At 47.3% G+C, this 20,822-nt stretch overlaps 1 protein-coding gene across 11 annotated transcripts in view; it reads left to right on the forward strand.

The window, feature by feature from the left end:
• Positions 1 to 20,822, forward strand: part of RCBTB2 (RCC1 and BTB domain containing protein 2) — a 1,530,600-nt gene that overhangs the window by 1,320,471 nt on the left and 189,307 nt on the right. The window contains exon 12 of one of the 11 annotated variants that reach the window (XR_011284121.1): positions 19,369 to 19,427. The exons of 8 other annotated variants lie outside the window; for them this stretch is intronic. Coding sequence is in view for 2 of the 3 variants with exons in the window: in XM_069639846.1 (XP_069495947.1) it covers positions 2,670 to 2,695 (26 nt within the window). In the remaining variant the exon portion in view is untranslated. Of the gene's footprint in view, positions 1 to 2,469; positions 2,560 to 2,669; positions 2,923 to 19,368; positions 19,428 to 20,822 lie in introns of those variants that run through there. 2 more of the 11 variants (XM_069639846.1, XM_069639847.1) reach the window with 2 other exon arrangements.

A 20,822-nucleotide genomic window follows, 5' to 3' on the forward strand; every position in this document is an offset into this window, starting at 1 on the left:
CACTTTGATTTCAGTAAAGAAATTTAAAAATTAAATTCACATCAATGGCCCTTTATGCTTTCAAAGTTCAATTAGCCGTTTGCTACTTTTCCTTTAACACAGTTCGGTTTCTTATCGACTCTCCCATCAACTCATCGGGTGTGATGAACCGCTGGCTTTCTCTCTCGTTGGAGTCAAGGTTGTGACCAAGGAGATAAGCGTCACTCCCCGGCTTGGTTATCAGCAGAGGAGAGTCTTGTGTACTGTCGACATCTGCTGCAACACACGCTGGCTATTGTTCGCATTCTTATGTTTCCTTCTGCAGTGGTGTCACAGGTCCTGGTCGGAAAGGGCAAGGTCACTTCTCTCCTTGTCACCCTCTTGGTATGCGCTGTCTTTCTCCTCCTCTTGAACTGCTGTGCTGAGTTAGCTCCATGGACGTGCAGTCTGCCTTGCTCGTATTGTGCTCTTGTACTCCACCTTTTATCCCTGTGGAGAAGGGAAAGGGCCGTCAGGTGTGTGTGTGGTTCTGGTCAATTGCCTGACTTTCCCTGACCCTGGTGTTGGGAAATGTCGGGTAAATGGCTCGAGTGTTAGTCCGTTGTCCTTTGTAATTTGCAAAAGTGTTTGTGTCGGAAAGGTGGGGGGTGAAGTGCTTGTGTATCCTACGTGGTAGGTTGGGTAAAAGTTGTTGGAAGAAGGGGGATACCGCGTCTCACCCATCTGTGTCCCACTTCCACCTCCCGGACACCTTCCGGAGTACCCCCCATCCAGGTGATCCTCCCTCACTGGTCCACCCCCAGGAACTGGATCCAATAACGATGGCCGTATCCTGGCCACCTGGATGACAGACCCCACTTGAATGTCAATAACGGAGTATAATAGACTATACGCTTGGACAGTATCAAGTATAAGATGATCACTTGCAATTTCTTTTGATAGACTGACAAATGTATTCTCTATCTGATTACACAATCTGTGCAACAGATGGTCACACATGACTCATTCAGTTACATACAGCTCAAACGTGTACATACATTCTACATTAAATGCCCCATACCCTAGGAGTAGTATGAGGCAATTTAGGGCCTCGTTCCCACAGAAGCACTTAGTGTGTTGTGGAAAATAGTTCTGCAAAGAAGCAGCATTCATTACATGGGGTATGTCAACAGCACATACTCATGAATAATTTAGCACGCAAAATTGAGGACGATTGCATTATTCTGAAAGAGAACTGTACCATTAAGTGACGCGCACATACGTTCTGAAGTATGTTTATGATTAGAAAATGTTGGGACCGCTTAAATTATAACACGTACAGCAGTGTTTTCATACACTGGATTACCAGCCTATGATGGCCGCCAGGGTTTCTCTGTGCCATATTCTCTTGGTCGCATAACAACCTGTTTAAACAGGATTTAACTATGCATGCCAGACCTCTCACTCATGGGTCCAGCGACAGAAGTCTACATTGATCTTCTGCCTGGGTAAGCGATTCTACACATCACCATATGACCACTGGGTGGGTAGCGCTGCATTTGTGTATCTAGGTACCATGCACTGCCCCAATAGAAGCACTACTACATTTTGGTGCAGCAGGGCTTGACTCCTCGCTTTAAACGCGGCGGACCGCTTTGACAGCGAGCTAAAGGCTGCAGCGCATCGGGGCACTATGTTTCCATTGGATGATGGCATGACTTTCTAATCGCCCACTATTTGCCTCTACAATTTTGCGAAGATGGAGAGGTTGCTTCCCACGTCTTACACAGTAATACACACCTATGCAGCATACTAATCACTGAACATTGCCACCAGTTTCGGGCACTATGCATGTTCATATTTGCATAACAGCATTACATAGGTAGTGATCAGACTACTTTATGTTAATGTTTTTTCAGCATGGGCCACTACTCCACCGAGTTCCCATACATGACATGAATCCCATGAAGTGTACGATAAGCAATCACTGTGGCTTTAAGTAAGTGTTCGAATATAGGGAACAGCATATCTTTTTCACCGACTAGCAACACTGGTCTGTGAGACTATTGAGAAACTTAAAATCTTGTTTGGTTGTGTCATTCTGTTTTTCTAATTAGACTGTGATGGGATCTACTAAGCCTTTCTTGAATACTCCTTCCATGTCAATCACGGCAATATAAATGTATCAAGACTACCACAGAAAATTGAGTTAAGGTAATTACCTGGAAAGTAATGCACTGCCTTACACCTATTAGATAAGAGACACAGCTCCTTTTTTTGGGAAAAGTCAGCCGTGCATAATTAGCTTTCTTCAAAATAAAGAAACCCCTTTTTCGATATCATCCAGGGGGATTTTTTCAACACATTAATACGTGAAGCTCTAATTTGGCAAGACATACATATATTTTAAATTCAATAATTTTAAATTAACTGGCTGCATCCAGATACAATGATGCAAAAGGCTAATAGGAGAAACAGTAGACATTTATTCTCCTACTCTTTCTCTCATAGCGATACCAGAATTGGGATGAAAACACTTAAGAATTAAGAAATGTCATCATCTTTACTCCAGATGATACCCTACATGTCTCTAAAAAAATGGAAAGGTTAGTGATGATGGCTACAAACGCCATACACAGATACAAATTGTTCTATGATTTTTAAAATGATGTATGGTGTTACCAATACGAATTCACATTTTTTTTTTTTAGATCTCCATACAATGGGCTACTCGTAATTCACCTGTGCCATTACACAGTGTCCTGAAGACGGGTCCACCAGACGTTGCAAACCAGATTGAGTCGGCTGTATATTTCGAGTGTCGACCAAGTCAAGGATAACCATATAATAAGAAGAGGGTTGATTAATTGATCTAGATGTCTCCCTCACTTTCCTACTAACCTCACAAATTTTGTTGTGATAAGTAGAATTGATTTGATTTATTATGGATTCTTTCATTCTGGTGCATCGTTGATGTTTTTAATGTTATTTTTAACAATTGAACTTTTGGTATACATTAATTAAAAAATGTGAATTCTATACACCTCTGTCTAAAATACTTAGCAATTTTGGTTTGGCGACCTTTTGTAAGCTATCGAACCTAATACACGTGAGGGTTGGGAAGCTGTATCTGTGGATTTTTGTATATACATATGTTATTTGTCCTCCTCCACACAGTCCCCGAAAAAAGAGGACCCCTGTACTAGGTACTATATACCCAACTCTTTATCAGAGACAAGAACCTGTAGGGCCTGAAAAGTGTACAAGAGCCTGGGCAAAATTGACATTATGACTGTGGCCACCCTCCCCAGCCATGATATTTCCTGATTTTCCCAGATTTTCAAGGTGTCTTTCGTTTCTTTCCATAGCTGCAGGATATTAGCCCAATGGAGGGCTCTATATGTGTTGGTGATGCGTAGTCCCAGGTATGTGATCTCCTTTTCCACCCATTTGAACGTGGAGGCCAATTGTAGTTCTAACTGGGTGGCCCGCAGTATTCCTATTGACATGCCTATTGACTTCTGGTGATTGATAAGGAATCCAGAGACCGTGTGGAACTCGTCAACAAGGTTTAGTAAGGGGGAGACCGAATGCTTGGGGTTTTGTACAAAGCAGATATCCGCATACAGCACCACTTTGTGTGGTCTATGCATATTCTGGGCCACGTATGAGCCGGCTGTTCCGGATTCTTTGTACCAGCGGTTCTATGGCCAATGCGAAGGCCAAGGGTGACAACGGACATCTATGCCTTGTACCGGAGGCGTGGCTACAGCGCCATGGAGTAGGTCGCAGATCCTAGAGGCTCCCGTGATCCGTCTGTGATTTTTCGAATAACTAGATAAATATGTAACAGCTGATATGCCATCCGGATGCCACGGACGTCGGAACATGCCAAGAGCGTGAGGAGCGGAGATTGCGGTGAAAAGTGGACTGCCCGAAGATAGAACTGGGGGACGAATGCCAGCGCATTGGAACAAAGGAGAGGGCGCTGCAACGCACAGCGTGACACATGGTAATGTGGCCGGGCTTCTGTGAGGAAGGCTGCAGCAGCTGGGATTGAACGCTGCAGAACGCCCTCGTACATCGTACTGTGACCTGCAACATCGTAGCAGCGTGGTGGAACAAAAGGACAGAAGTGGAATAGATACATTGTTCCGCTTCATTAGCGAGTCACCGTAGACACGCGGTTCGCGGCACGGGGAGAGTGAAAGCCCGGACAGGAACTGCTAGCATTGCACAGGGCTCGGCTAACGGTGAAAGGCCCTGCTTATTTAACATTGAGCTTCATAATGGCTGTTGCGCTGGGTGATTTCCCATATTCTGACTACACAGGAAGCCACAACGAAACAAGATGGCGCCTGGCAGCCGTAACAACAAAGGACTTTGTGGCGGAGCATGAACCGCAGGCACCCCAGTGGAGACGGCCAGTATAGGCAAAGGAGAGCATGAGACTTGGTCGTGCAGGCACCCTGAAGTAGCGCAGAGGCGGGCGCGAGGATAACGCAGTAGGCTATAAATTGGGTGCACACACTCAGGTGGTGTCTAGACCCCGAGCTGACAAAGGAAAAGGAAAAAAATCCACGAAGCGTGCAGGGGGCACTTGTGTGGAGACTGGAGCGTGTGGGGCAGGCGTGATAACAGCAGCTAAGCGTGCACAGGCGTAGTGACCTTCGCTTGCAGAAGAGAAATAAAGCAGCAAGACAAAATGAACATGCCACTGGGTGCATAGTGTTGCCTTTATAGGTGCTCAAGTTGGAATTCCAGCAGAAGATACAACCAGGGACAGGCATAACCCAGAGGTGCTCAGTGTGACAAGGGCTCGCACAGCAGGAGGAGATAGTGGGTAGTAACACTACTATCAAGGAACGTGCCAGCATTTCCAGACAAAGGGGAAAGTACATGGTGGATGATATACAAGGTGCTGCACAAAGGCGTCCAGTCAGCAATGGAATAGAGGTCAGTAGATGAAATTTAAAAGTGATGGAGCCCCCTGCTAAGGAATTGACAGTACGGAATCGCGCGCACCCGGAGAGCCCCATAAGCACTGGGGTGTGCACCCACGGACCCAGACCAACAAGGGCTGGAGCTGGAGTCGTGAGAGGATTGCATAGCTCAATAACAATTACGCGGGAGGACACAGCCCACTCCAGGAGCAGAACCAGCATTCTGGGGGTACTCTTGACACGGCCTGCCCGGGCCCTGACACAAGCAGCAACCTAACCTTCCAAGGACCAAAGACCATACGTGGTGGGGCCTGAACACACAGCTCCAGCACACCACAATGACTAACAAACTCCGTAGAGCAAAGGGCAAGCAACCCACACTCGAAGAATATGTTTGGGAGAATTCTCTGTAAAGGCTAATTTCCCAAACCTAGTGAGTCCCCCAGCAGCTCTGCTGGATTTTTGGGGTTTATTTTTTTCTCCTGCTAAGAGTGAGACTCTTTTTACTCCCACTCTTAGACATGATTTGAGGTTTTCCTTTGTCTTTCCATGTGTTTTATGGGCTATAGGGTCTTTTACTCCATAGGGTCTCATGTGTTTTTAATGTGGGTTACACAGCACCCTCCGTGCCGTAACCCATGGGTGTCGTAGCGACCCCCCAACATAGACTCCATACCCTGGGACTGATTACTGTCTCCCAGGGCATGTAAAGTCACCATTGGCTTTACTAGTCCCAAATTATGAACAGAAACCAGTACAAACCATCATATTGTGGACGTACTGGTCGGGGCAATTCAATTGTCCCGGGGTCTGTTCGAGGGGGCACGTCTCTGTCCCCCCTGATCGAGTTTTGGCTGGTGGCAGTGGATACTACTTTTTATATTCGAACGCAAATATATCTCTATGGGATTTTCTCATTGTTCGAGGCTACCAACTTTAATTATATAATTCCTATAGCCTCGAACATACCGCCGGTTTATTTATTTAATATTAATTCACCGGTTGGTATTTTTTGCCAGAACTCGGTTCTAAAATGGCGTTTGTGTTCTCTTCTGTGACTCCAACCGTAGTCGAGCCCTTTGTTCCACTTTTTGGCGGGCTTCTCCACAGAAGCCTCCAAAAATGGTGCCACTCTCTCTGGGTACCACGGGGTGTGGGAGGGGGTTTAGGCACCCTGGACTGAGTTACCTTGGTAACTCAAGTCATACTCTTGTGTGATTGGCCCAAGTGGTGAGCCGGCCGGCTCACCACTTAGCATGTTTGATTGACAGCTAGGCTGAGTGAATGGGGGTGTGCTGCATAAAAGCAGGGCTTTGGAGACTGGAACTTCAGAAGTCGCCACAGGACCTAAGAATCCGAGGAGGGAGAAGCTGAGCCGACCTGCAACGACGACACCACCGGTGGAGCCCTGCTGAACCGTCTCACCACTTTTCCCGACGACAGAGGAGATCTCCAGTCCGGAGAGTCTTCTTCCTTTGACTTGTGGGGATAACCAGTTTTGCCTTCTTTTCACCTTCCTGGAGCATCTCGTGGCCGCCATGCCCATGCCAAGCACCCCGGCAACCGGAATACCACGGCTTACCACTACCGCGAAGAGAAGGGTAGTACCTTTTAACCGAACAAACTCTGCGGCTGGTTTCTTCCCTGGCAGTGCAACGACCTTCATCTTTCCTCCACGGCAAGACCTCCTCTTCCTCTGGACGAAACACCGACTTGCACCCGCTGCCAGGAACAACTGCCCCCACTGGAACTTCCTTCACACTTAAGGTACTGTGTCCCGCCTGGCTTCCCTTGCGACAGATCGTTCGTGGTGACAGTAAAGCCTCGACTTTCTAACCTGGGCTGGCCTGGGACAACCTAGCTAACTTTTTCCTGACTTTAATTTCAACCTTTGTGTCCAAACTATCTACAAGACTCTTTGGGCATAACCCCACTGTGTGAACCTGGACCCCTTCTGCTTGCTCTCTCCAAGAGCTGGGCCTTGCAATTGACTTCCTTGTTCTCCAGTAGAACTCTGCCTATCCTGCCTTACTGTGGTTCTCCCTTTTTAATAACTTATTGGAGTGCCATCTTATGTTAAGCGCTCACCTCTGTCTGAAAATAAGTGGTGTTTCTCACTAAGACTTGTCTAATAAGTAATTAGGGTTGTGTATATATAATAGTGACTGTGTGCTGAATGCTCTGGTCAGTGTTTGCTTGTGCTACTGTATCTCTGTACCTATTGTGTATACTCTACATACTGCCTAACTCTTCTTGAGGGAAGTCTGACTGCTCAGCCACAGCTACCAAGTGAATCTGTGTGGTACGGACTGCTACCAAGTGGTTTTACTGCCAAATACATGTACTCTTAAATCTTTTGCAGTGGTCCCTAAGGGAACTGCACAGGTTTCTGTCTAACAGAATACACCAGAGCATCTCCAGGGGCAGAAGTGGCCAGAAGCAAAGACAAAACCCTCACTGGGGGCACGGACACTATGGGCGAAGACCAGGAGATCCTCGCTGCGATTGCTGACCTGAAAGTGGCTTGGGAAACCGAACTTGGATTGGCCATGAACAAGCTGAAAGTCGTAACCAGAGCTCAAAGTCGGGGCAGTAAAAGAGGAGGTGAATCTTCTTCGGCAAGATGTCAGTTCGCTGGCTGAACGCACAGGTGACCTAGAAAAAGAGGTGGCCCCGAATTCAGCGGCGTGTGCAGCCCACAAATCCGAACTTCATGCCCTAGTACGACGAGTGGGCATCCTGGAAAGTAGAGCGGAGGAGGCGGAAGGACGTGCCCGCAGGAATAATATACGGATCGTTGGATTGCCTGAAGGATCCGAGGGACCCAACCCTACGGAGTACATTGAATCAATGCTGCTGCAGGAGATAACTGGGGGAGTGCTGACTCAAGGGTTTGCTGTGGAAAGGGCACATAGGGCCCTGATGAGGAGGCCACCACCGGGAGCCCCCCAGGCCAGTGGTAGCTAAGATCCTGAACTATCGTGACTGGGAGAAAATTCTTGAACACTTTCGGAAAGGCGGAACGATACAAAGAGCGTCGGCATATATAACCGCATACCCGGATTACACCCTGCAGGTGCAACGCCAACGTATGAACTTTGGGGTCGTGAAAAGAAGACTGCGTGAAGCAGGCCACAAGTATATGTTGATCTACCCTGCAAAACTGAAAGTGTTCCACAAGAGCAGAACATTGTTTTTTGAAACCCCGGAGGACATCATGGGGTGGCTGGACGCTCAGAGCTGCCCCCAAGAATCGGGTATCCAGACAGGAGAAGGTGCAGATAAGTAACATGTAACCGTGGGACCCAAGATGTCACAGTCCAAGACATTGGGACTTGAATATAGTATAGGTCCTAGCCTTCGGGAGGGTGCAATTAGGGGTATACATATTTGCATGATCCGTGAGCACGTGAAACTTGGACAACAGCAGGGGATCCTTACGGAATCAGCCCTCATACTCCCATAACTAGTAGATTAGTTAGGTCACCGGTAGTCCGGTGACACCCTGCCGAGTTCCTGACCTCGGCATTCCAAGGCAGGACTAAATGCCGGTGAGCCTGAGATCCAGGGATGGAGCTGGGCACTTGCCTGAGATTCATGGATGGAGCTGGGCACTTGCCTGAGATTCATGGATGGAGCTGGGCACTTGTTGGGGTTGGGGTTGGGTAGGGTGGGGGAGGGAAGGGGCTGTGTGCAGTGTTGGTAGTTGGGCAGGGCGTGAGGGGGGGGTTAGTTGGGGAGTTTTTGTTGGGAGCGGGAGGGGAACGAGCCCAATCTTCTGCCAAATCAGGCGGGAGGGTGAAACAGGGAGGGGAGGCGGGACAACCCATAGATGGCGTTGGGTAGCCTTAGGATGGTGACCTGGAACGTGAGGGGCCTCAACAGCTATTTGAAGCATAACAAAGTAATGATGTACCTGAGAAGGCTGAAGATTGACATAGCACTACTACAGGAAACCCCTCACCAGGGAGAAGCTGGAGGTGGTCCAGAGAAAGTGGAGAGTGTGTACCACGGGAGCCACATACTCAGTTTACGCGAGGGGGGATCATCACGTGGGTGGTACCGCATGTACCATTTCAACTGCTTCAGACCATGATAGACCCAGAAGGCAGAATGACAGTGGTGAGGGGGATGCTGGAAAACAGGGAAGTGAGCATCATAAATGTATACAGCCCTAACCAAGATACAATGGCCTACTTTAGGACCCTGTATGGCAAAATTGGCCCTCTACTGGGCGGCGCGATCTTATGGGGAGGGGATTTTAACTGTATATTAAATCCTAAAATGGATAGATCAGATGGTAAACCAGACAGACCCACTCCTGCTGCAAAGGCATTACAGGCCCTACTGAGAGACTCGGGACTCGAAGATGTTTGGAGACAGTTACACCCAGCAGATAGGCAGTACTCAAACTACGCGGCCCCACATAACCTGCACACGAGGCTGGATTACATTTTTGCCGCTTCGGAGCTGGAGGGAGAGATGACGGGGGCGGAATACAAGGCCAGAGTGCTCTCGGACCACTCACCCTTGGTTCTGGAGTGGCGACACCAGCCCCCTAGAGCGGAAGTCCAGACGTGGAAGCTCAGAGCGGAGGCCCTGCAGGATTCGGGATTCCGGGAGGACTTGAGGGAGGCGATCACTGAGTATTTTGACACTAACACAGGTAGTGTCCAATCAGTGGGAACCTTGTGGGAGGCATTAAAAGTAGTGATACGGGGAGTAGCCATATCAAAATATAGAGGGCTCCAAGGAGGGCATAGAGCTGGAGTTGCAAGAAACAGAGAGGGAGCTGGAAGACATAATGCGCAAGGAGGGCACCTCACAGGAGGAGGTGGAAAGGTTGAAGCTGTTACACCAAGCCAGCAGTGAGCACTGGGATATACTATGCAAGCTGAGTTATAAGAAATATGTCGAAAAGCAACACGTGGGTGGAGACAAGCCGGGTAGGCTGTTAGCCTGGTTATATAAAAACGAAACACCACGGCTAGCGATCAGGGAAATTAGAGGGGACGAAGGCCAGTGCTGGGATACCCAAGAGGGAGTTAATGAAGGGATCCTTAGATATTATAAACGTCTTTATGGAGATGCAGGGGAAGGGACGGATCAAGAGATTCAGGAAACACTAGAGGACATAGGCCTCCCCAAATTAGACGATCGGGAATGAGAGGACCTGGACGCCCCAATCACGCTAGAAGAATTGGAGATAGTGGTTCAGCACCTGCCCACCTGCAAAGCCCTGGGGTCGGACGGGCTCCCCAGTGAATTCTACAAAACTTACAAACAAGAGGTGCTCCCTCCGCTATTGGCCATGCTTAACAAGGCGTTTGAGCACGGCGGGTTGCCAGAGTCCCTACGGGAGGCGGTGGTCATCCCGCTGTTGAAACCGGGAAAGTCAAGCACAGACAGCGGGTCATACAGACCCCTATCAATGCTTAATCAGGACAGCAAAATCCTTAAAGCAGCGCTAGCGAACAGGCTCAAGCGAGTCGTTGGCAAATTGATACACCCCGACCAAACAGGCTACGTTCCTGTCAGGAACATAACCGACAATCACAGGAGACTCCACCACATTATTAACCAAACGGAGAAGGACCCCGGCGAACTGGCAATAGTCTTGCTAGATGCCATTAAGGCTTTCGACTCGGTGAGATGGCCCTGGTTGCTGGCAACTCTGAGAGAATACGGGATGGGTCCGAGATATCTGAGGTGGGTTAAAATGCTATATAGCTCTCCCATTGCCAGGGTCAAAACGGGCGCCACAATCTCAGATAAATGGCAACTCAGCAGGGGCACCTAGACAGGGTTGCCCCTGGTCGCCCATGCTGTATATCCTTGCGTTGGAGCCATTGGCAATCTGACTCAGACAACAATACAGGGAGATAGGGATCCATACTGCGGGGGGCTCACACCTTATATCATTGTACGCCGATAATATACTCTTATATCTTTGCTTCCCAGAGGAAAATCTGCAATATGTCCTGGAGGTGATGGAACGTTACGCCGACCTCTCGGGCATAGCGGTGAACCCCAAGAAATCAAGCATGTTCCCCATGGGGAGGTACAGACGAACCCTGCCTAGTAAACTACTGGTCTTGCCAATACCCTGGCAGACCGAGAATAGCATGGGGTTTTGGTCCAGAATGCCCTTGGCTATGATGGGTAGAGCGGCTTTGATTAAGATGGTAGTCCTGCCTAGACTGTTAGATTATTTTGTAAACATTCCGTATGTGATCCCCAAACTCTTTTTTGTTAAACTCCACAGCTTGTGCAGGGGTTTCTTATGGCACAACTCCAGGAACAGGGTGGCCCTTTGGAAACTACAAAACTTGTGTAACGGGGGGGGGGGGGTATAAACCTGCCGAACTTTGAGTTATATTACTTGGCGGGACAGCTGCAATATGTGGCCAGGTGGCTGTCTGAAGAAGAAACGGCCGAAGCCAGGCTATTGTATAAGGACCCTGGCCCCTTCTTCATTAGAGAGACAGTGTGGCTGCCGAAACCAAAGGTGCTAGGTATGGCGAGGCTGCTGGTGCTAGGCTGGGAAATGTGGCACAGGGCATGGCAAATGGTGGGAAACTCAACTCCATTCTCCCTGCAGGTGCCGTTAGTGGCGCTATGCGGGGAGGACCCCCGAATGATTAAAGGGATCCACAGATATTGGGAACCGGTGGGCTACATATGGCAGGAGGGGTGGCACTGGATTTTCAGGAACTAGTAGAGGACACTGGGGTGCATAAAGGGAAACACATTACTAACACCAGAATTATTAAACGGGTGCGAGAATGTTGACCTGAGGCAGTGCTCACGGAACAACCTGATACAACCATTGAGACAATGTATGATATTTCGGAGGGTGGGCATGAAATATCTTGTCTATATGAGCTACTGGGGACCAGGGTGGGAAAGGAGTCGCTCCAACTGAGGCGAGACTGGGAGGAGGAAATGGGAGAACACATGTTGGATGGGCAATGGGATAGAGCCCTAAGGTATCATAAGAAGGTGTCCCGAATGCGAGGTTTCAGCAGATTCAATTGTATGTCACTCATAGGGCATACATGACCCCCACTAAAATCGCCAAGTTTGGAGGCCCAACAGCACAGAAATGCTCACGGTGTGGGGAGGAGGAAGCAGGAATGCTACACATGTTTTGGACCTGCCCGGAGGTGGGGAGGTTTTGGATAGAGCTGAAGATACGCCTCACGGAAAAAGGAATTACTTTGGAGGTGGAGTCAGCTTGAGCATGCATGCTGGGGAGTTTCACTAGACCACGTAACTTGAAGCACATCAGTAAGATGAAAGACCTGGCCTAGATTCTGGCCAAGCGGAGAATTGCTATGGGCTGGAAGGCAGCTCAACGACCTAGAATTGAGATGTGGTGGGAGGACCTCATGAAATGGGCAGAGGCAGAAACGGCTGCTTGGTATGAAGCAGTCAGCAGGGGGGTGGAGGAGGAGGTGAGAGAGGAGGTGGGACCCCTGATAGCATGGAGACAACTGGTGGCCTCGATGATGGGACCCTCCCAGGCCGACCATAGTGAAGATGATACGGAAGAGATAATCGAAGTAGACATGCCTGGAAATAAGTAGGTAGTGACAGGTAATCAGGGGCTCGAGTTAAGGGGACAGGAGGGGGGAGGACCGAAATGTTTAATTTGTAATATAATGATGTGAAGCATAACTGCGGATGTCCTTATGGTTTGTAATGTTTGGAGTTTTGTTGATAAAATAATTTTTAAAAAAAAAATAATAATCAATGCCTTGTACCCCTATACAGGAGGATTGGGGCTGAGTTGTTCCCATTAAGCCTGATCATAGTCGAGGGGATTTGGAAGTTCCCTAGAATTAGCCTGATTATATTCGGTCCGAATCCATTTATAGGCAAGAGACCTTGTAAGACGTCCCAGGCCATGCTGTCAAATGCACAGTGTGCATCTAGAGATCTGAGCGATAATCCACTCAAGAATTTCGGGACCATTGCTATTAGATCTACGACCCTTCTGATATTGTCATAGGCCCCTCTATGCTTGATGAACCCCGTTTGATCTGCATCGATTACATATGGGAGGACATTGTTGAGTCTTGTAGCCAGGATTTTACTGTACAACTTGGCATCAGTATTCAGTAGGGCTATTGGACGATACGGAGTGAAATCCTTAGGGTCTTTCTCTGGCTTCAGTATCAGAGTATTTACAGATTCGGCCATGGTGTTAGTCACCTTTCCGGAGGCAGAGAAGGAGTTGAAAAGGGCTGTGAGATGTGGGTTCAGGGGCCCTGCGAAAGTTTTATAAAATGTGTTAGTGAGCCCATCTGGGCCAGGGGCTTTCCCCCCAGGGAGGGATCTTATCGCTTGAGTGTCCTCCTGGGCTGAGATAGGGTTTTCTAACATCTCTCTCTTTGTCTCTGAATTGAGGGACCTGGGCTTGCCTAATGATTCGAGTGGGATCCCCCTCATGTGAGAGGGAGGCAATCTTAAATAAATCCTCCATGACCTGCAGCTTCCCCATCTCCGTGGCTACCCTCTGGCTACCATATGCCCACCCTTGACTCTTAGGGCCCCTTCATGATTACGGGTAGCCGCCTTCTTGAGCTTTGCCGCAAGAAGTTTATTTACCTTATTACCCCTAGAGTAATACAATTGCTTTGTCATAAAGAATGATTGTGCAGGAGGTCCCATCAGATGGATTTCTAAGGCCTGTCTGGCTATCCTAAGCTCTCTTAACGTGTGTCTGTTGGCTTTATTGACATGTGCTTTTTTTTTTCTCCTGCACCATTTATTTTCTATTTCATTGCGCAGTAGTCGTTGATTCCTACTCCAAGATATTGTTTGGCCTATTAGGACCCCTCTGAACACTGCCTTCCCTGCGTCCCAAATGGTGCGCATGTCAGTACCCCCAGTCAGGCTTTCCTGGAAGTAGTGGGTTGTTGCTCCCTCTATCACTGTTCTCACTACTGTGTCCCCAAGGATATGTTTGTTAAGTCTCCAGGGGGGGTTTTGCTGTGAAGTGCCTTGCCCAAGATCGATTTCTAGTTTCACCTGGGAATGATCTGTAAGCACCTTAGGCAACATTTCTATAATATTAACCAAAGGTATGAGAGAGGGAGAGACCAGGAACATATCAAGTCTGGAGAAGCCCCCATGTACCACTGAGTAGAAAGTGTATACCTTTACTCCCGGGTGGGCGAAGCCCCATTCCTCAATTAGTGTTAGCTCTCTCAATAATGTGGTCATGGCGTAATAATTAGATTTGTCATTATTAGTAGGGACCAGGGTTTTGTCCATAGTTGGATCCACCACACAATTGAAGTCCCCTCCCAGTATTACTTCACCCTCCATGAAGCCTCCCACAGTCCCTCTAGGGATAGAGGATGTTTTTCGTTCGGTCCACAGACCACCCCAAGCGTGTTTATGATTTCCTAGGTCTCTCTTAACCAGCAGGTACCTCCCCTGCGTATCCCTCAGGACTTCTCGTGTTCACAATGGAAAACCCTTGCGAACCATTATAGCTACCCCCTGTTTCTTGAGGCCACTCGCTGCAAAATATGCTCATGTGTACCCTTTACAGATCAGACGTTTTTATCTTCCTTTAGTAGGTGAGTCTCTTGGAGAAATTCCAGGTCTATTTCCATGGATGTGAGCCGCTGGATGATAACTTTTCTCTTTATTGGCGAATTAAGACTCCTAACGTTCAGGGTCAGGCATTTTGTGTAAGAGGTTTCCTCCATGTAGTGTGCCCTCTTGAGCTAGATGTAACCTGATGGGGTGGGGCGTGAATATGCCATCCTGTAGAGGTAGGTAGGAAAGTTCTTGCTCCAGAAGCCCACGGATTAGGAATTTCTTGAACCATGAACCAAAAATAACAGAAATGAAAAAGGAAAAGGATGGTTTAAGTCCCAAACAAAACACGAACCAAATAGCACAGGTTGGTCCTCCTGGTCAGCCGGGGACCTATCCTCTGTCAATTGGGATGACAGTTGGTTGGACGCCATTCTTCCATGGCGACGTCTCCTCCCCCGGTGCTGTGTAGTCTCTGTCATGGTGTGTGACTGCTCTCCCGCTTAACATGTAGGGGAGTAGCCTATTCTTTGCAGAAGAGCTGAGGTCAAATCGTATATGTCATGCAGTGTCCCCAGCTTGTGTTGGATATTACATTCTTGAGTATTCTCATTCTTTTCCCACGTTGAGCGACGGCTCTTGGAACTTCCTCCTTCTCGGTCTTCTCAGTTTTTCTCTATCAGCCTCGCCCTGATTTTGATGGGGCTCTCTTTTGGCAGAGTCCACTTGTAGCCCTTTTATCAATTTTGACGCTTCTTCTTTGGTGCCGATTGCCCATTTTTGGTTCAGGAATTCAAATAGCATCTTGCAAGGGAACCCCTATATCGGTATTTGATCTTCTGTGCTTGCAGCGATGCCATCACAATGTGCAGTTTCTGCCTGTTTGCCAGAGTACACAGTGCCAAATCCTGGAATAGCGAGATTTGCTTCCCACAGAACTGATCCGGCTCTTTCTTACAAGCAGCTGCCATGATCTGTTCTTTTTGCTGGAAGAAATGGAGTCGGGACTAGAAATCTGGTAGGACCCTATCCGTCCTGTCTAATTCCATTGCTGTTGAGTCTGGGAGTTCGAGGAGTCTCCGGAGCAGATCCTTTAGAGTCCATTATTTCCTGGTCTGAAACTTCTCTCGGAAATTCCACGTATCCTTATATTGTTTCTTCGAGAGCTATTCTCCAGGTCTTCCTGCTTGGACCACTTCAATTCCAATTGTTCCTCTATACCAAGTACTCTGTTGTTGAGTTCCACCTGGTCGTGAGCCTGTTCACACAGTGTGTCCTTCACTTAATTTGCCCTAGTTTCCAGCCCCATCATATGCGACTGTTCTGAGCATTGTTTCTTTAGTGTCCTTGATCTCTTTAGTGAGGTCTTGCTTCAGCAGTGTCCTGGGGTTTCAGGGATGGTGGATTCCAGGGCTGAGGTAACCTTTTGGCACAGTTTAAGCTTGTGTGCCACATGCTTTGGACTGCTTTCCCCTTAACTCACCACTCACCGGACGTCATAGGCTCATTTGCACTTTTAAATATACATGCTGCTGCCTTTCGTGCTGTTTCCCATTAGGTGTCCATTTTGCCTGGACTTCTGGGTACATTCCCTTTCAGGTCACTCAGGCTGCTGTGTCAGAGAGGCAGTCACTGCCGCGGCCATGCACTGTCTGGGCTCTGCTTTTAATGGCTGCTGCCATATTTCTAATGGGCTCGGTGGCTGCAGGGCTGGGCTGTGTGCTCTCACTCCGGCTGATGCCTGTAATGCGCAAAGCGGCCACATAGCTCTGTTCCACCCCTGCGTTCCCTGGGTTCTTGCTAGTTCTCCTGACCACACCGGCATCCGTGGAAGCACGACACGGCATCCGCAAGCGCCAGTTGTCCGCAGAGCTTCTGGGGCTCACAACTTTCCTCCCAGGCTACCTCCAGCTCCGATCTTCAGGATTCCGCTACTGCCCATCTTCCAACACGCTTTCCGCTGCAATTTTTTCAAATCTAGCATGTATCTCAAGCACTCTCCACCATTAATCTTCTGGGGTACAGGAGAAGACGGATTAGGCAGCCATTTCTCCACCCCCCATCCCCCGCTAGCGATCCAATGTACTGCACGTTTACCCCTGTGTAAGAATGTTTTGTTTTATGTTATAAATGTATCACTCATAATGATTGACTATTTGACACATGAATTGTATAAAAACATTTGACAAGTCCTGTAGAGAGAAGCCGAATGGGTCTATATATATATCCAGAGTCGCCTTGTTAAATTGTGTTTTATAATTGTTGTCATCCCACAAATCCCCTGCCATTGTAAAAGCCAGAAACCCCTTCCTTTCTGTCAATTATGTCAAAATCCCATTTATACCTCAAACATACACAGCCCAAATATAACGCCTCCTGTTTCTGATGTTTTTCTCTCTAAAACCTTTGAACAACATAATTTTAGAAATCCAATAGCCTATATGGACTTCATCTCCCATAAAGCCTCAAGTACTGAGACAAAGAAGAGGAGGAAAGAGTTGATGCAGATCGACAAAAGCTCAAAGAATAACAAGCAGACTAGTTGTTTTTCAAACCCTGAAGTGCGCTGAACCTTTAAAATCAGAAGCCGCACTGTGGGAGGAGAGAGTGCATGTAAGGACGTCGGGTCACAGCTGGAGGATCACCGACGTGAAGCACACAGGATCCAATAAATCTGCTGGTGCTGGGGGAGAGAGACGGCGCTGACGAGCACAGAAGGTCGCAGACACATTGGGAGCAAAGCAGAAGCTCCCAGGTGGCAGGCCGCTCGAGGATACAGCAATAGCATACCCGGAGAGGCAAGCCAACCTTTAGTTATGGAGCCACACTGACCGCTAGAGGGATGTTCGCAAACTCAAAGCTGGAGAATGGATGAAGGAATCATCCCACCAAGACCCGAACCGCATCGGATTTGCAAAGAAGACCCGGCAAGTCCACCTAAAATTGCTGGGGACACCGGGGTCGCTCCGAAAAAAGCATCAGCATGAGAATGCAGAAAATATGAGTTATTTGAAGGCAGAAAAGGGCAAAGTACAAAAGTACAAAAGCCAAGGTTATTTAAAGGGATAGTCCTGTAAAAAATGTTATTTAAAAAATAGATAGGCAATATAAAAAAAATAATACTAGCACTATTTTTTTTTAAACTTCCTATGGAAAATTTTGAGCTATTCAAGCTCAAAATTCGCAAAAGCAAGCACATGGGCGCATCCATTTTGTGAAATGGATGCCCGCCTGTGCTGGCTTTTGCTTTTGCGGCACTAATGAAGGAAAAGCCAGCCAGCTGTAGTAAACAAAAGCTACCGCTGGGTGGCTTTTCCTTCATTGGTGCCGGAACTCGGAGGACGTGGACCGGAGACCAGAGCAGGAAAGCTGCAGCTGAATCTCGGTAAGTGCTATTTATTTTTTAAAATAAGCACTCCAGCCCGGAAAACTTAGAAATAAAACTGCAGCTTTAAAAACGTTGTATTTATGTTTGCGGTCGCTTTTGAAGCAACCGCAAACATAAATACAACGTTGTGTTTGAAAACGCTGCGGTTTTTCTTTCCAAGTTTCTCAGGCTCCTCCGGCTCGGAGGAGCCTGAGAAACTCGGAAAGAAAAACCGCAGCGTTTTCAAACACAACCGTGTTGTGTTTCTGCCTGCTGTGGCTATCACTTTGGGTCTCCGGTGCTCCCCCCAAGTGAAAGCCAAGGCAGGCAGAAACACAACACGGTTGTGTTTCCTTGCCGCTGTGTTTCTCCCTACAGCTGATTTCCCATTTGGGGCTCTCGGGCTCCCCACGGGGGGCCCGAGAGCCCCAAATGGGAAATGCTAAATGCTGCAGTGTTTCTGCCTAAATCTGATTTCCCATTTGGGGCTCCCCACGGGGGGCCCGAGAGCCCCAAATTGGAAATGCTAAATGCTGCAGTGTTTCTGCCTGAATCTGCCTTCCCATTTGGGGCTCTCGGGGCCCCCCGTGGGGAGCCCGAGAGCCCCAAATGGGGAAGCAGATTTAGGCAGAAACACAACCGTGTTGTGTTTCTGCCTGCCTTGGCTTTCACTTTGGGTCTCCGGTGCTCCCCTGGGTATAAAATGATTTTGGGTTTATCATCTACATATTCTGTGATGTTGTCATCTAGCTTCAGAAGATACCAATGTTTAGTCAGAATGTTGTTGATCGTGTAATGCTTACCACTATATTTTGTTACAAAACCCACTTTTGAAAATTGTTCTGTCTCTGTTTTCTTCCTGCTGGGTACTAATGTTTAGTCTTGCGTTGTTGCTTTGCTCGTTGCTGTGTACGTGGGTTGGATCGCCCAAAAGATGGCGACCGTTCTATACTGATCATAGATTAACAATAGATGAGGGACTACTATCCTTGCCTTGACAATGCTTCACTACGAGAAATAACACTAAAAACGTCATGCATGCCCAAGACGAAGCCGACGCGTGGAATCTAGGACGAGCAGAGCGAAGGTAAGAGACCGTCTGCAAGTATACGCACACACTTAATACTAGTACAATTCTCGAGTGCGGACCAAGCAGATGGACAGAGAATTGGAATAGATGCGTGTTTGTAAATGAGCAGGCATTTGTGTATCCGAATTACGCTGAAAAGCATTTAATGTTAGCAATGATTTTAAAAGTTCAGCATTACGGGATCCAAACCGACGGGACAATTGGTGAGCATTTGCTTTATAAAATGAACCACTAAAATATGATGGTGAACTGATGAACGTTGTTTATTTCCGAAAAATGTGAAAATGGATATATCTAATACGATCCTCACGTAGCGATCTTGGGCACTCGCCAATTAAGTTATGTATTCAATTTAGTTTGACAACAAACTCACCACATTATTTGGCAATATTATTGGAAAGAATTTATTAATGGAAAGTCAAAATGATTTGCTTCCACGCTCAATTTACCCACAGGGATTTAACCCATTATTTGGAACTACCTTTGAGAAGCCTTAACAAGTCTTACACGCAAGGTAAAATAACGTTCTCTTTATTAGACAATAATGCACAGCAATCTAAATAGAGCATTGATGTATCAAAATATGAGCGAATGGCAAACTGACAGTCTTCTTTTCCCTTTTTAGTTTTGTTTTTCTCTTCTCAACCACATGCTTATTCCTCCCCTTTGCCAATCCCTTATTATCTGTGAATATAACATAATTATATTTGTTTAAATCTGTAATGGAACAAATTGTCTGTTTTTATGTTTATTACTTTTACGTCGACTCTCGTTTTTGACGCTAACTTTCTGTATTCACTGGATTCATATATTCTGGAACAAAATGTCTATATATGTGGTTATTCATACCTTTATTTCTGATTTGTGCTTCAATTAACTGGAAACATCTAAAGGTTTCTTAATGACAGTACGAAACAATATGTAAACTATTGGAAAGCAATAGCCCTGATTTGATAAAGGCGGCAGAAGCCGAAACATGTATCATCACCAAGGGAAACCTGTGACTTATTCAATCATACATATCTTTCTAATTAAAGCTTATTCTGGCAAAATATACTGGCACATGTCTCAGATCTGAGTGTGTGAAATGATTGTAATTTAAGATGGTTTATTTGCCTTTTTAGCCACCCTACTCAGACAGACGCAACAGCAACATTTAACTTTTCAAATTAGAATACAAGATGTGGAAACCAATAACAATTGGCTACGCGGATAAGTGTCGCCGAACCGACCAGCTCTACAAAAGCCAAACAGTCAAATTCAGGACTTGAAAAGGGGTTCGGGGATAAACATTAGTTAACCCCTTCAAGAATTGTATTACCAGAGGTATTTTAAAGTAGGAGACATCCTCAGCAGTGCGCTTGAAAATGCAAAGCGCTGCTAGGTAACCTTTGATCGTACCAATCTGGAGTCCCAGATTTGCTAAACGCAACAGAAAAGATAACAACATCAGTGTATTGCATGAAAAGGGGTCAACATTCTTATCCCTACACCAGCTGCAAAACTTATTCCAATGGCAACGGTATAAAGATTTGGTTGCTGGCCTTCTGGCCGAAAGCAAAACCTACATTACGTCATCCGGGTGGTCCCAATTATTATATCTCGGCCTCTCAGAAACCATGCGTGAAGGCTGAGAGTCCTGATATCCGGATGGAGAACCCGACCTTCCTCTCGCGAGGGAGGATCATCTCTTTGTGGAAGACAAATCGGAGGACAGATGGACATATCCAGAAGGTACGGGTACCACGTTCTCCTGGCCCAATCCGGGGCAATTAGGATAATGGTTTTCCTGAACCTCCTTATTACGTGAGGAATGACGGGGACTGGAGGAAACGTGTAGAGGAGTGGAAATTCCCAGTCCACCACGAACACCTCTCCTACAGCTCCTCTCGGGGGAAATTCCCTGCAG

This window comes from Ambystoma mexicanum, chromosome 7q, assembly GCF_040938575.1.
Source record: "Ambystoma mexicanum isolate Mex_15411 chromosome 7q, UKY_AmexF1_1, whole genome shotgun sequence".
Classification (NCBI taxonomy): Eukaryota; Metazoa; Chordata; class Amphibia; order Caudata; family Ambystomatidae; genus Ambystoma; species Ambystoma mexicanum.